The 17,966-nt window shown below is 33.5% G+C and overlaps 1 protein-coding gene across 1 annotated transcript; it reads right to left on the reverse strand.

Moving 5' to 3' along the window:
- Positions 1 to 211: 211 nt before the first annotated feature.
- Positions 212 to 17,846, reverse strand: LOC100371714 (proteasome assembly chaperone 1-like). The gene is made up of 6 exons (XM_002733606.4): positions 17,589 to 17,846; positions 11,051 to 11,160; positions 10,327 to 10,538; positions 8,500 to 8,689; positions 7,311 to 7,447; positions 212 to 2,630 (listed from the first exon to the last, which is right to left on the reverse strand). Exons 1-6 carry the CDS (start codon positions 17,681 to 17,683, stop codon positions 2,556 to 2,558), a joined length of 819 nt encoding a protein of 272 aa, XP_002733652.1. The 5' UTR covers positions 17,684 to 17,846; the 3' UTR covers positions 212 to 2,555.
- Positions 17,847 to 17,966: the final 120 nt, after the last annotated feature.

Genomic DNA, 17,966 nt, shown 5'->3' on the forward strand with positions numbered 1-17,966 from the left:
TTTAAATTGTTTTAACAGTCCCTGTGTTACTTACGTTTAAATTATAGTGAGAGTAAATGCGACTTGGTTACAATATTCCTAAATATTATCAGCAAATCACAGCCCGCCGTTTAAATCGGTTTTACATTATGAGATTCATATGTACTTCGAAATACGTGTAACAGGGAGGATCCCATAGCTAACATAATAAGAATGCAGTCTTCAAAAAACATTAATAAACATTTCATTTATAATTACTTTACCGTTGATTGATTGATTACCACTACTAAATACAATTAGCAAACAATTCATCAAATTCCTGTAATATACGTTTATAATGTCTACCCTAAAACATGCAACCTGTTAATCCTAAACAATACTATAAAAACTTCAAAAACATTAATAAACATTTCATTTACAATTACTTTACCGTTGATTGATTACCACTACTAAATACAATTAGCAAACAATTCATCAAATTCCTGTAATATACGTTTATAATGTCTACCCTAAACATGCAACCTGTTAATCCTAAACAATACTATAACATCGTGTGAACCAAATGAGCATACGTGATTTGATTGATAACATTGCTCGTCTTACAAATTTTGAGCTGAACCCTAGCTCAAGTGGAAAGATTTATAATTACAAAATAATAGTAAAATTCTGTCGATCATGAACAAAGCTTTGCGATTATACAGTTGTGGGTACGTAGGCGCGCCACTTCTATTTCAGAATGATTTGAAAATGTTACAAAAGTGCCCCTCAAATTAATATATTTAAATTGGCAAAGTATACAACACATTGACAATTCAGAAAATCTCTTAGAATCCTGTCGGGCAATATAATTACCATCATATTCGGTACTCATAGACTTTTTAAAAACTTAATAAAACTTTAAAAAATGTATGTTGCAAATACTTTGTCTACTGAGAAAAGTTTAAATATACCATCATAAAGAGCCTCACACAAAGTTATTAAATATCAGTTAATCAGTAGAAGAGAGATACCGGGATCGATTGAGGTAATCCACTGAGTTACTAAACATTTCTATTGAAAGTTTACAAGAATGTATTGTTTATAAAGTGCCAGCTGACAGCAAGTAATTATGTCCAATGGAAAACAATTACGAACGTTTCAATGTTTCCTCTCAATCTTTTTGATTATTTTCTTGTTCCTGCGATCTGGACCTTCACCTCCGTTTAGTGTTGGGGTGTTGTTTCTCTCTCGTGGTTGTAAATGTTGTTAGCACGTCAGCATTCATGATTGCAGGCAGTACATAATTAGTTGTATATTGTAGTACAAGAATGTCATTTTCTTAAGATTCGTGACTGAAACAAGTTCATGAGTTGAATCAATTGCGATTTACTTTTTTTAGACATCTCATGCCATTTCTTTATTTCAGTCAAAACAAACACATGCATAACATCATTTTGAAGGCTACTTACATAAACCTTTTACAACCTTAGAATAACCAGTTTAGTGCGGTAACAAATAATACATTCCTGTGCAGGTAATATAAATAAATGTTTACTTGTCATACCCATAATTGAGCATATACTGCAAATTGTTTACCAAGACAGCATTGGGGGGGGGTGCAAGCTGTATGTTCCCCTATGTCTAAGCGATTAAGTTTGTCGAAGATGACAGAAATTCTGTTTTTTCAGATTCAAATGTGTATGTTGTTTTATAGTCAAATAAAGCGACAGTGTATCATGCAATAGTGCACGGTTGATAAACCTTCAATGTACAGGTATTGCTGTTCGTAAATGATTGAAAGTCCCGACCAATAAGCTTGAAATTGGTGGTTGTGGATACAACTGTCCCAGGTATGTATGTGTTACAGCATGTTTTTTTATATTTGTTCAATTAGAAGCACATCTTTAATATATGCACATACACAAAAACGCATTGCATTTATTGTATACAGGATTATTAAAATATTACTTATTTTGACCATAGAAATATCAATACTGTATAAAACTCGTATGCTATTAATAGAACAAAGACGGCAAAATTATCGATATCTTTTGTGAGAATCGTAATCTACATGTTGTAACATGTACGAAAAATAAGGATGTGAGCCACAATACGAAGTGTAATTACATCACTAAGTAAAATCAAAACACTTCTGATTTTGTGGTATCATACATTACAATGTTTTCTCCAGAATCTCAAACAATTTCCTTTTAATCTCTATGGCAATTTTATTTCATATGTAAAATTTACATCAAATGAGACCTTCTTATTTACAACAAATCAAAACAACTGGTTGAACAGTGTCACTACATTTACTTGTACATGTACCATCAATTTTTGAGTGAAATTGTAAAAAAAAAACATTGCAATGAAAATTCACCAATTATTTTAAGCCTCTTAATCAAATTTAACAAATTTAGCACATGTGAACTTCCTTGATTTATCGCATTGCAGCTATTTCAGAAAACAGGTTGCACCATGTTGGAAGAAAGACAGGAATGTACTGATAATACGGAGTAAGTGGTCCAGAAATTACACATCAAATTATTGATATATTCTACATGAAGGTAATCAGCATAGTAGTGTTGATATATTGATCAGAGGTATAATGGGTTTTGTGATGTGTTTAATTCCACCAACTTCTTCAAAGTAAAATCAATATTTGAATTAATCTGAAAACAAAACAAAATGATGACTGTTTTTAATTCAAAAATAATGTTTCAAATGACTCAGTGAGAAGAAAAAACAAATCTTACCTCTATAGCTATAGCTATATTTGATTATAAGGTATCACTGTGGTCACATTGTTTCGGACACCCAAACAGCAACATTGCTGACAGATTTGCCATGCATGTTTCAAGATCATTAGATGATTAGAGCTGAATAGATCAAACTATATTCAAGATATGTATGGTGCCCTCTAAACGGCAAATGAGACCAGTTTTGAGACTCTCTAACAGATGGAGATGCCATTTGAGACCGATTTAGAGACTCTTGGATGCCACAATAACCAGAAACGAGACCGCGTTTGAGACCAGTTTTAGAGACCGTCAATTTTCACAGTCTGATTGGACAACCCTCTGACGCCTCTTGCAATATACAAAGGCTTTGTTTCAGAGTTCAAGAAACAGATTAACTCCACTATTAAAAAATGAAGCAAACAATTGTCATTGACTTGCTATTGGCGGATACATAATTTGAATGTTTTAACTTTAAAAACAAGCTTTTAGAAAACCCAAGACAGCGAATGCGTTCAGCTCGAAAAAGTGGCTATTCCAACATCCAGTTCTTAGTTCACTAAATCAGTCTCAAATACGGTCTCAAATGGCATCTTCATATGTTAGAGAGTCTCAAAACTGGTCTTATTTGCTGTTTAGAGGGTACTGTACATACCTCTATATTCACCATGGTGAATTGTTTATCTAACTGCACATATTTACTATTGTAAATTGGAGAAGAGTCATTTGTGTATCTCTCGGTTTATCCAAACATCCAATGGCATCTGTATGTACGACAATCCAGGCAAACACAAAGTTGGGTTCAGTGTTCATGGAAATTTGCATTATTTGAAAAGTCCATGTACAATTTGTATGGACAGATTAGATAGATATCAAACTCAATTATGGCTACTTGATCATCATGCTAAACGTTCTCACTAAATAATCGCTGATAATGAGAACAAATTAATCACACATGTTGATGTATAAACAAATTCAACAAGGTCAGCCTCAGTGAATAATTGTGTAACATTATGCCACACACTAGACACACACCACTAACTGTGTCCTGACTGTAAGACTAGGTCAGAATAAACATATTTAAATTGTTAAGATCGCTTTGCCATTTTCCATACCTCAATTTAATTTCACAATAGAAAAAATAAATTGAAAGATAATTGCATCTTCTATTGATATTCAACATGCTCCGTAGTATCAGTGTGACATCTCCCCCTTCGCCAAGGTTGGTTGACCCCATTTAGACCTTGAGACGTGCATATATCACTCAGCAATGTTGTTATGGCATCAGAAACAATATGACTGTGACAATAATTCATTTTGAGTCACAAGCTTACAATATCTACTGTAAAATATGTTGAAATAACTACATCTATACAATGTATGTGCCATTTTAGCAAATTCGACATAATGCATGAATTAACAGAATCTTGAATTAGCTGAAGTACCAACAAATAGAATATACTTCATTTTAAATTAGCTGCATCTCGAATTAGCCAAATTATGGATTAGCTCAAACAAGCCATGCATGGCACAGTCCCAGTTAGTTATCAAATTTAAGATATATAGTTTTATTTATAGTAATATAGTTTGAATATAAACAGTGATATGGATTCAGAAGCTGATGCTTGATTATGATGATTTTTAACATTAAAATAATTGACATTCAGTCATCTTTTATGTGATTGTCAAACAAGTACTAATAAACAAGTACTAACAGCATTAATTAAAACAAAATGGCGATTGGTCAGCCATTTTAAATCGGATAGTCTGTATATCTATGACATGATGTATAATAAATATATAAAATAATCAGTCAAAGCATTTAAGAATGCTCCATCCATAAAATGTCAAAAATGCTTGATTTTTTTGATGATTTTTTAGCACAAAAATGGCCACCATTCGGCCATTTTGAATCAGATCATCAAACCAATATATCTGTACATCTATGACATTATGTATATTATATATACAAAATTTGAACACAATCACACAAAGCATGTCAGAGATATGGCACTAGAACCGCATTCACTAAAAACAAAATGGCTGTCAGTTGGACAATTTGAATTCCAATCTGAAAAATAAAATGATGTGCATGCATGTGTCAATTATGCTCAAATCTATCTACACATGACAAGGATCAAACTCCAGTATGCCAGAAATGCTTGATTTTAATGATTTTTCAGCACAAAAACAAATTTATGTGCATATGTATAATATTATATATGATGTATGTAATCGATCCAGGACTGCCTAAGATATAGGTCCGAGGTGAATGTAAAAGTCCCTGTTTTTGGACGGCATCCGAACAAGGACAGCCAGCAGTATACTGAATTCAAACAAATAATGTGAGCTTTATTATGTATGCTAAAATAACAAGTTTTAACCACTTTATGCAAAACTACTGAAAATTAGATCAGACCGCGAAAGAACAAAGATGTAGTACAACTATTATCTCTTAATACATTATATGTTTAGCAATTGAACATTAAATGGTGATGTATAAACTGTAATAGACAGTTTAACAATTTATACAGTGCCCCCCCCCCCCACACACACACACAAAAGTAGTAAATCATCTACATGTATGTCTTTAATGTAAAGTCACATGGACATTTTAATTCTGAAATGACATCCACAATGTAGTTTAAGCACTGGAATAACTTGTACTTTGTTGCTGCAAGTGTGTATGCAGTGAACTGCCTTGTAAAGAATCAAAGTTGTATACACACAGCCAGTAGACTGTCCAAGCACAATCACAGATTAAAATTCCAACATGTCCGAGACAGATTTTAGGCAGTTAACTATCAAACTTTCTGTGGACAGGTGAATGAAGTTTATAAAAACTCACATTAGTAATGAGTCAGGAAACAGCACAAACATGAATAAACATAGTTGAACTCTGGTGACCTTGCCCTTTGTTATATAATATAATTCCCTTTATCATAGTTTGTTTCAATATAAATATGCATTGTCATAATTAATTTTGAATACAAACAAGTTTTGGGGTTGAAACAACATTGGGGAATCAGTCTACCGAATGTCCTTAAAAGATGTAAATATCTTACAAAAACATTGGTGCCTTATTTGTTTAATTATTTTAAGGGACATAATTTCCAGCTTTATTCAAAGTAATTCAGATATTTTAGTAAAAAAACAAATGTCTCATTGCAAAAAAAAAGTGCTGCATTTAGATGTGAAGAGATTCATAAAACATGCAAGATAACAGAAAATTTTAGCTGGCTTTAGTCCAAGTATTTTGTACAGGTGTCTGTCAAAAATTAATGATTCACTGAGACAAATATGAACTGCCTGCCTCATTGTGTGACTACTGTATTATATGAAAAGTAAAAAAACACCCTTTATGAATAGCTATCATGTTGCAAGCTCTGCTTTGTATGCAAATCAACTTAAATAGTTAGTTGGTGTCCAGTGGAGAGAGAAGTCAACAGTACTGTTGCCTCCTGAGAATCTACATCTTCAAATACTGCAATCTTTGAAGTGCGTTTTTAAACTAGTATTATAAAAACTCTATCATTCTGTTCTAATAGCTGAAACATATTCCTGTGAGTTTTCATTTCTCGAATGAACTGTTTGTCAAATACAGAATACATATATTTTAGAATAATTTTCTTTTTAAAATGTGGATGAAATGTTTTGCTTTTAATGTATTTTTTATGTATTGTTTTTGATTTGATAACTTTGAACTAAACAGATTTTCTATTAGCTTCAGATCTTGATCAAAGTTAAGCACCCAGTTCATAGGAGTGCTTATATTGATTTTCTGACATCTTGTTTTCTGTAAAGATTTTATTAGTAGGTTTGCAAATGTGTATCAGACTGTGCAATCTCTCCATGAGTTGGTTTTGAAACCCAGTATGGGATTCTGAGATACATTACCAAGGATATTATTACAAGATAAATCATTTGCTTCATTGAACACATACAACAATGCATATTTCCACTGAGATCAGTGACCTTTGATGTGTATCACCAGTGATCAGTCAAGTAGAAACAGTCAAAATATTTTATCAGATTTTCTCTCAATTTTTGCATGATATTTTCATACAGGACATCTGTTGTTCAAACTCAGGGAATACTTTATACTGATGAATAAGGTGACCAAGTTTGATAAAGTTTGGAATAGAATTAGTAAAGTTATTATGCACACAATAACAATTATTAACGACGACAACGACAACAACAACAACGACAACACCGGACAAAATTTTTCCCTTAATATACCTTTCCCTTCCATCTTTGATGGTACGGGCAAGGTAAAAACAAAACGATTGCCAGTCAGTCATTTTTGTTTCAAAAATTTCAAAAACAAATTGACATGCACCTGTAACATAATATGCATTATCATGACACAAAGTTTGAATGAAATTAACCTGTCCATCTCCAAGAAACATTTCTAAACATGTATAAAATTACAGAAGTCCAAACTGGCCACCAGTCAGCCATATTCGATCAAATTGCCATAATAGTTCGTCAAACAATACACTGCCAAGTCACAGAATTTATTTTGAAGACTTTACTACAAGAAGACACACTTTAGCAATTATATAGAAATTGCTTCAAAGTGAATTACATATATGACATTAAGTGACTCACCTTAACAATATCTTTTAATGGTTGTACATCCAGCAACGGTAAAAATGACTTCATAGAGGCCACTTCAAGGTATGCTGTGTCTGAGTATGTCACATATAAGACAGCTGCAATTCCATACACCTGGCAGTAATTTAGAACTTAGAGAAACAGACAATGTATGTAAATATATAAATGATATGCACATGCTTTTTGTGGTTATTAGCATAACCTTGTTATGGCAGGGTATATGTATGTATATGAGATCAGGAACCTTTCACATGCAACAACAAGAAACTGCAGGCATTCACAGTGACAATTTATGACAGCCCTGGTACGAATTTTCTATTCATTTTGACTTGGTAGGACTTTCATCAGGCGATGTGTTGGTCACCGCAATGCGTTCTGTTCAATATGGGACACATAGTGACATATACAACACATGTAAAATACATTACGCTGTACAACGATCATTGCCTTTTCAAGCCAAAAATATCACTGACAAACTTACAAGTCCAGTTATTTGAATGCATCTGCAATAGCGCAAACTGAACCAAGTTTTATTAGCCACTACATAATCCAATGGCAAAAGTAAACACACAAAATAGAAAGCATGGAGTCTGTCAATCAGGCTATAACAAATGCCAAGTCAGACTTGTACAACATACAGTGTACCTACTGATCCAGTTCCCACTATAAGCTTTTAAATTCTGATAATGAGCAGAAAAAAAACTTTGCATTACATAGTCACCACGAGTCTAAGATCTTGACATGATGTGTGATGCATATAAAAAAAGTTTAAACATGTTTTCTTAAGGCATGTCATCACAAGACATGTCATTACAAAAAAATGGTTACCAGTCGGCCATTTTGAATCTGATCGAAATGCAAAAAAGACATGCATAAAGCTCAAATATTGTCCAATGCATGTGTCAATTATACTCAAAATTTATCTATACATGACAAGGATAAAATTCCGGAATGGCAAAAATGCTTGATTTTGATGAATGTTTAGCACAATAATGGCTGCCATTCAGCCATATTGAATCACATATGCAATGTATTTGAATGGATCATTCTAGGCAAGTCTGGGATACAGGTGTGAATACACACACACATATGGACACCTAAAGGTCAATCCATAAGTCCATGTTTTCTAACCTTGTCTAAACAGGAAATAAAAATGTCTGCTGAAGTTGTCATATGTACTTACTTGCAGCTGGGAGATCAGCAACAGTGTTGGGTTGTGAAAGATATGGACATACTGGTTTGGTTTTCAATGTACTACTACACAGGCAGTTCAAGAATGGTGTTGTGTGGTTCCGTGAGTGGGATTTGTACTCAGTGACTTGTAACGATGATAAGATAATCACTTGTGATGACTGTTTTATATTTGAAAATACCTGTTACATGTATGACAGAAACAACTATTAGTGAGTGATCTACAAAATATGTGTCAATGTATTGACCAGGTGAATACTCAATTGTTTTTTTTTTTTTGTGCTTAGGCCAATAAAATTACCAATGGTTTTCACTCTGCTCTTATCTACTGTTATGTCTCTCAGTGTCAATATGGTATGATAATCTTTATATCAAACATATTGTCAATATTGATAAATTTATCAAAGTTAATGTTCATCAATAAAGACAATACAATGTACATGTTAAACCAGATAGTAACACGAGCTAGATCACTGTTGGTAAGTTTGCCGAATATACACGAGATCCTGCCAGGAAATTTTGAATGAATATTCATTAGCTCAAACATATGGAATATATCCGATACTAGTGTGTGGAGTGTTATTCTATCTTGCAGAGACCAAAAGGAAGAACTTGAAATTGAATGCTGATGCTAGGCAAATACTAATAAGACTATTCATTGATCTCCAAGCACTACCTATGAGATTATTCATTGATTTTCACATATAGAACATTTGCCCCCAGCATGCTTAGCGGTTGAACACATGATAGTTAAATATCTACAAGACTCTGCCTCAGCGTTTTAAATGAATAAAATACATTCATCAAATATGTTAGATGAGACAAAGAAATAATTTATAATGAATATTAATTTCATGGTAATGCATTGCATGATGATTCAAATATCCATATAAATTCACTTATTATATTGGTTTTGGCTGAATTTGAATATATTGAGCAATCATCAATCTTAGCAAATACATCCAATAGGATTCTATGTACACATTGATGATATATCAATGATAAATATGTTTTATGTAACACTTTTCACACCATGTCATACATGGCCACCAGATGACCATTTTGAGCCTGATGTTGACACACAACATGACATTCATTCAGATCTCATAAAATTCAGCGTGCATAACAAGTCTGGATAAAATCCCTCTATGCATGACTGAGATCTAGATTTTAAAATTAAAAACAATCGCAATTCAGTCATTGTGAAACGGATAACCAAATAAGTAAATAAGTGCAACATGATGTATCATATAAATTTGAACATTTCGAAATCCTGGTTCAGAATTGCAGAAATACCTGATTTTGATGAATTTTCAACATTATTACAATGGCCACTATACAGCTATTGCAAAATAAATATATGTGCAAATGTGTAACATGGTGTATGATGTATATAAAGTCTGAATATGTTTGTTCTGGGAAAAGTCTGGAATATAGAACCAAATTTATCAAAACAAAATGGTCACTAGGCTGCCATTTTGGATACTAAATGAGAAACAAAATAACTTACACTCATGTCCGATAATGTCAGATGTTTGTATCAAGTTTGAACAAAATCCATCCATACGAAACTGAGATCCAGTTCCAGAATGGCAGAAATACTTCATGAATTTCTAGCACAAAAATGACTGTCATTCAGTCATGTTGATTCAAATCGTGATACTGTACATACAAACATGTATTTAATACATTTTTGAAGTTTGAATGTGCACGGACCAGGCATGTTAGAGATACTGGTGGAGATGCACTGACAGACATACAGACACATAAAGGTCACAACACAAGTCCTTGTTTTCGATCAGGGACTTAAAAAACTTACCTGTTGTGTCCAAATAAATGCCTGCTCTGCTGAGACTTTGCTATTACACTGACACACCACTATGTCACGATGCTGCCTAAGTCTATAGATGAAGCATGATTTATCTGTATGCATTGTTTGTGAGAAACTGTTACCATCGGTTTGTTTCATGCCACTCACTACCACACCAAGGGTGTCATCGTCTTTACTCAGTACGTACGACTCAATAAAGCCTGGTGAATTTAAACAAAGATAAGTTAGAATAAACATTCTTGATAATTAAAGACCAGTAAGCATTCAGAGTAATGCTGTAACAATAGAAGTAAGTGATGGCCTTTTAAAAGATGTCTTAAAGTCTCTCCCAAACACAGCAATGGGAGTGATTAGGGGAGCTATTCGTTAAAAACGTCTTCAAAGCTGTATAGACTGGGAGAGTGATAAGTGAGTGAAGTTCAAATGTTTACTCAATTTTCCACAAAAATGATCACCAGTTTAGAGCATAGAACATGTTTCCATGATCTTCCAAACCTGAAACTCAACCTGAAGTTTGTAGAAGCACTAAACTACCATGAACAAATTGTTATGATTTTGTTCAATCCATATCCAATTAAAACTATTAAATAGTGTGTAGATATGATCACAAGGCACAATTAGCAAAATCAAAAACATGAGCCCCAACTGCTGAAAGTTTCATTCAGTAATCGTACCTTTATTTTACACATCCCTCTCAGTATTGCATACTTACCAGTAGCTACGGGACCCACAGCCACAATCAATGTTTTACAACTGATAGTTTTATCTGGAGATTTGGAAATTTCCAATCTAATTTCTGGACACCATCGCAGGACTGGCTGACTGTGAGATTGATGAAAAAATGTCAATAGTAAACCTTACGGCATTGAAGAAACACAAACTTAGTGAATTATTTTAAATTAACAAACACACAAAGCAATGTAATTTAGTACATACATGTAAAATATAATTTATAGACATAGAACTGGAACTAGAAAAGGATAGATTCCAATCAGAATACACTAGATGAATAGATTATACATATGTAGATGTCACACTCAATTTTGTCAATTTTGATTACATGTGCTGTAACTGCATAGTATCATAATTGAGCAAAAATAATATGAAACAAGCCATGCATGGCACAGTCCCTGTTAGTTATCAAACTTAAGATATATAATTTTGTTAATAGTAATATTGAAGTATTGATCCAGAAGCTGATGCTTGATTATGGTGATTTTTTAACACTGAAATGATTGAAATTCAGTCATCTTGTATCTGATCGTCAAATGAGTACTTGATCATATTGAGCATGGAACAGCATTAATTAAAACAAAATAGCCACCAGTTGTCTATTTTGAATACATCTGTATATCTATAACATGAATGAATATATAAATTTTCAACATAATCAGTCGAATCATGTCAAAGATACGGCTCCAGAACTACATTCATTGAAACAAAATGGTCGCCAGTCAGCCATTTTGAATCAGATTTGAAAAAAAAATAAAATGACATGCATCAGGGACCCATAATGTCATATGTATGTTCTATGTTTGAACAAAATCCATTCATAAACGACCAAGATCTGGTTCCACAATGCTAGAAATGCTTTATTTTTGATGATTTTTTAGCACTAAAATGGCCGCCACTTGGCCACTTTAAATTAGATAGTCAAACAAATATATCTGTACATCTATGACATAATCTATAATGAATATATAAAATCTTAATATAATCAGTCAAAGCATGGCAGAGACATGGCACTAAAACTGCATTCATTAAAACAAAATTGCCCAAGTCGGCCATTTTAAATCTGATATGAGAAACAAAATGACATGCATTGATCATGCATCAAGGTATATTTTCTACATTATAACTCAACTATGTTTTGTTATTCGTAAATCGAATGCATTGCATTTTATGGATGCAGAATATTTTGAGAATGTGTAAATCACCAAAAGCAACGTGAAAAAAAGAATAGTGAATAACTTAGTGTGTATGTAAATGATATGCAAATTAATTAATATACAAATATATGCTTTTAATTATTTTAACTGGAATTAATTTTTCGCTGAAAAGACATTTTGGGTGTTTTGTATGAAATTTATTTTCACTGATTTTTGACAAGTTGAATGTAAAATATAAAAAACAATCCATGCATGGCACAGTCCCCGTTATCAAATTTAAGATATATAGTTTTGTTTATAGTAATATAGCTGGAATATAACTATGTCAGGAATATGATGTTTTAACATTAAAATGATTGACAATTGTATCTGATCATCAAAAAAGTACTTGTCCATATTCAGAGATATTGCTCTGGAACAGCATTCAAAATCAGCCATTTTGAATACATGTATATATATAACATGATGTATAATGAATATATAAAATTTTAATATAATCAGTCAAAGCATTTAAGAGATATGGCTCTAGAACCCTGATCATTAAAGCAAAATGGCCGTCAGTCAACCATTTTGAATCCAATCTGAAAAATAAAATGACGTGCATCAGGAACCCGTCTCATGTATGTACCAAGTTTGAACGAAATCCATCCATAAATGCTTGATATATGATGATTTTTTAGCACAAAAATAAATACCATTCAGGCATTTTGAATAGGATCGTCAAACCAATATATCTGTTTATCTATGACATGATGTATAATGAATATTTAAAATTTGAATATAATCACTCAAAACAAGTCGGAGATATGGGTCTAGAAGCCCATTCATTAAAACAAAATGGCCGCCAGACAGCCATTTTGAATCCGATCTGAAAAATAAATGATGTGCATCAGGAACCTGTAATGTCTAATATATGTACCAAGTTTGAACGAAATCCATCCATAAATGCTAGAAATGCTTGATATTTGATGATTTTTTAACACAAAAATGGCCACCATTTGGCCATTTTGAATAGAATCGTCAAACAAATATATCTGTCTATCTATGACATCATGTATAATGAATATTTAAAATTTGAATATAATCAGTGAAAGCAAGTCAGTGATATGGTACAAGAGCCACATTCATTAAAACAAAATGGCCGCCAGTTGGCCATTTTGAATTTTATCTGAAAAACATAATTATTTGCATCAAGGTCCCATAAAGTCTAATGTATATACCAAGTTTGAACAAAATCCATCTGTAAACAGCCGAGAAATGCTTGATTTTTAGGATTTTTTAGCACACAAATGGCAGCCATTCGGCCATCTTGAATCAGATCGTGAAACAAATTGATGTGCATATGTATACATGTAGTATCATGTACGATGTATGTATGAAGTTTGATTGTGATTGGTCCAGGCACTTCTAAGATACAGGTCCGGACGGACGCACGGACACACAGAGGTCAAAACATAAGTCCTCGTTTTCGGACTGTGTCCGAACGGGGACTAAAAAGGTATATTCACTCGATTTTTATTTTCACTGTATCGTTCCATCACCAAAAATAGCGGAAATGAATTCCAAGCGAAAATAAAGCATTTTACAGTATTTTAGATTGTGGAGAACACTGGATTATGCAAAATGGATGACTCATTCATGACATTGAACACTGAATATTGACAATTTATTCTCTATTTCATTACTGTACCTTATACCATCCCCACATGCATAAGAAAATGTGTACATGTAGCTGATTTGAATCACTGTGATCACAGTATTTACTACTAAAATCTTATGACTTTTAAATACTATTAGATTTGAAAAGTGTTTAGAAACTTACATTTCATTTATTATTATCATGAAAGCTGTCAGTACCTGATTTTCCTTTTTAAAAAAAAACATGCAGCAAAATCAATGCCAATGGGTCATACAAAAACTGTACTATAACTTTGTTAATATTGAAATTTTCTTTCAGAATGCATCAGAAGGTGTTTAAGGTATAGATGCATGTTCCTGGGCACTCGGAGTGGATTTTTTTTTTTTTTTTTTGCTTTTCTTACCCAGACAGTCTTGGCTAGATAGCGTTGAAATTTCGGAGCATTGTCAATGCTAGAACATGCCCAAAAATGGATTTTAAAATATAGAGAATCGAGGCACGGGTATGTGATTAAAAGTCCCAAAAGTTTGTTTATGTTGCTCTTTGATTGACAAGTCACTGTTGATTTTATATGCAAATGAGTTGCTGGCCTCAGTTATGGCGCGGCGATGTGTAACTTCCTGTCCACGGCCCTGTTTAACTTACCTCAAGCGCTACCAACTAGTCTTGCAAACTACAAAAAAAAAGACAAGACGTAACCGCTTCCAGCATGCAAGCGGAATACAAAAAAACATACAGTTGTAAATGATAAGTAAACATTTTCACCCTTATCTCACAACATGTCGACAACTTCTAGCCTGGCAGCTTCCAGTGGAGTACTGTTCAATATTTTTTTTTCACGCATTTTTTTCTCTGAAGGCATTATAAAACTGACTAATTATACATTTGTCGTTTCGCTATAACGACCACCGTGCTGATAGCATTGCGATGTAGTAGTGGTAAAACACCATTCAGACCATTGCTGTGCTGTCATCGATAACTAACTTTCAGTGGCAAAATACACAAACGTGAAATGCTCGGTTACTTAAAAATAAAAAAAATACCCCGAAAATTACAGAAACATCGGCAACGAGATGCTGTTTTTAAACATCGCGGAAAAATCACACACTCTGCGATGCCATCTTGGTTACCTTAATCGGAAACGCCATTGTCAGCTAGCATGCATCTGTAGCGGTGTCGCAAAGTACGTTGTACGGCCGTGCTCAACAACCTCTGGTACTATAGCACACTATGAATGAGGTATTTCCAGAGGTCAGGGTTCGTTTTAATTTTTATCGACCCATCGCGTCTGCTCGTAGTTGAATGAAACCTGTTTCGATTTACAATAGTTGTCCTCCATTTCGACTTTTTCTCACCGGCGTTTGAGCGATTGAGTACAAAAACTGTGAATAGCCATTGTGTAGCAAAATATAACGGCCCATTTCAACCTGGCCGTCTAACTTCGCAAGGTCCATTTCACCAGAGATCGTGAAAAACTACGTCATACAGAGTATTTTTTAAAGGTTTGAGGAAAGGTAAATTTAGACTCAACCCACCCATTGGGAATCGCTATGTTTGTATAACTGTATGAATATCTCATCGGCTTTACGTAATCCATTGTGCCCCTCCGTAAGTGGAAAAGATAACACAAAGCCATGACAGTTTTCACGTAAGGTTTTGACTCCGCGGACTATTTTATGTGCGTTTCTCTAGAATTGTAAATATTTTTATTTTATTTTTTTATCTGACGATTGAACATCAACAATAATCGGTGTATGATGGATTTTGGCATGTCGTTGTGATGCAATAGCCATTTTTGTGGACGATTAACGTCACTTTCATAAAACGGCCATCATCTCCGTTCCTGTTTTCTGGTTAGTCAGAGAGATTGAAAATTAATTAGCTCCCACAGTTTTTGTCAGTTTGTCTTGACATTTTCACACTATTTTGACAATGTCTCTACGAACAAAAGGACGTCTGGGCTTATTTTTAAATCTTTGCATTCTCGGACAATGACATTCGAAGTGTGAAATACTGACCGGGATTGACTATAGGGCACACATCCTGCTTGACAACTTTGTAATATGAAAACAAAACATACTATATATACGCCTGGACGCCCCTTTGTTAATAAACAACTGATAAACGTTGTGTGAAAGTTTCACTCAAAATAAACAAGAATTGTGCGAACTATTTAGATTTGAACTTCCATGGTAAACTGAAAAACACAAGTGGAGATAATGGATAATTTGCATTTATAACCATTCACTCAGTAAGAAGTTTGCTAATGCTCATAATTAAAATGGCTGTGACAGTTCCAAATTTAAACCTATTATCGTTTTGTAAAAAGTTAAATATAGTGCATAATATGGATATCCCGTCATTTCTTTTTCTCACCATGTTTCTATTTGATTATTATGTACAGCCTTGCTAAATCTTGCTAAGCATTCAAAAGAGAGAATGTTTGTACCAGTTTTCTATATTTTAAAATCGTCTTTTGAGTATGTTCCACTATTCATAATGCTGTGAAATTTTAACAGTTTATAGCCAAGACTGTTTGGATAATAAAAAGCAAAAAAAAAGAAAATTCACTTCCAAGTGCCCACGAACCTGCATCTCTACCTTAAAGATTTTGATGAGCGTTTGTGTGATGTTTTGATTTTCCCAGTGTTCCTAACACCATGTACTGTCAAGTTCAATAGTTTTTGTTTTCAATAATTAAAGCCTAAATGAGAGTAGAACCAATGGTCCAAAAAGAAAAATTTAAAACACAATTCTGTGGGTTGAAAGTTTTGAAGCCAATAAAGCACAGAAATCTGCTAAATAAAGTGTTGAAGGTTTTACGGTATTTTATTAATTTTGACTTGTTTCTTTCTGTTTCGATTACCTACATGTATGTAATCTATTGTTTTTTCATTATTAACCTTAATCATCAAGGAAGTATTTGGTACATACAATTTTCTGTATCACAAAAATATCATATCAGTCTATCCTTTTACCAAACAAGCACAAACATATTAGTCCTGTCAAAATACTAAATGAAATCCTTATACACGTATACACCAGCATTGTGACCAGCATTTACGTTAATAAAATTAACTGTAGAGAGAACCAAATGTGATTTAGAGATTTTTTTTGGGTAATTTTTATTTATTTTTTTCCCCATTTACCATACTATATCCACAGAAAATTCAGTAATAAACTCTATATTTTAGGAGACATACATTTGTATAACTACATCATTATTGTTCATAGCCCTATCTACAGTACTGTGTTGATTGAGACAAACAATAAACAATGTCTGGGGGTTGCCTGTCCGTATTATGATACTAAAAACACAGTCTATATATGCGGGGCTATATTATTCGTACATTTGGGTGACTGACGGCCACAAAATCAGTAACAATCAATGTTAGTCAATATCAAGGGAAAGACTTTCCGAAAAATACCAACTCAAATTCTAACTTTAACCCGACAGATACCCTCTATTGATCCTCAAAATATTAAATTGTATGCATATGCCCCTCATGAGAACACTTATACATGTAGTTATCTGGAGAGATACATGTAACTGAATTATGGGCTGGAGGGCGAGGTTTAAAATTAGGGTAAGGGGGAAGGGGTAATTTCGTCTTGTCATCTGCCGGCACTGGGTTTACAAACTGAATAGTACAAGACATTTGAAAATATTAGTTACCCAGCAGTCTAAATATAAACCCCATTTCGCATAGTTTGTTCCTTACCAAATTGCTGTCACTTGATCAACGTCATCGTCATCTTCTTCTTCGTCAACTGCTCGCGATGGAAAAGTCACAATTTCGCCAAAGAATGTCGCCATTTTGAAAAGCACATGGAAGGGTCAGGGGTCATTGCAAAAATCACACTTTATGGCAATATTGCTGTTTTTCTGAACGAAATTTCAAGGTGGCAAGACAGTTGCGTTGGTATATATTCTTGTATACAGTAACGAAGTTATCAATACCCGACAAACTTTACCATTGTGTTTTCATCAATAAATTACCGGTGGTGATAAATTACAAACAACCAAGCTGGTTTACAAGAGTACTTCAGTATTCGTAATAGTAAATATTCGAATTCTGCCAAGATATCTTTAAAACGGA

Source organism: Saccoglossus kowalevskii, chromosome 11 (assembly GCF_978046115.1).
Source record: "Saccoglossus kowalevskii chromosome 11, keSacKowa6.1, whole genome shotgun sequence".
Classification (NCBI taxonomy): Eukaryota; Metazoa; Hemichordata; class Enteropneusta; family Harrimaniidae; genus Saccoglossus; species Saccoglossus kowalevskii.

Bases quoted from the DNA above. Each gene is read 5' to 3' on its own strand.
- LOC100371714 (XM_002733606.4), bottom strand. From the start codon at position 17,683: ATGGCGACATTCTTTGGCGAAATTGTGACTTTTCCATCGCGAGCAGTT. The intron at 11,161-17,588 runs GTAAGGAACAAA...TCAATCTCACAG, and splicing joins GATCAAGTGACAGCAATTTG to TCAGCCAGTCCTGCGATGGT. The intron at 2,631-7,310 runs GTGAGTCACTTA...TTTTGTTTTCAG, and splicing joins CATTAAAAGATATTGTTAAG to ATTAATTCAAATATTGATTT.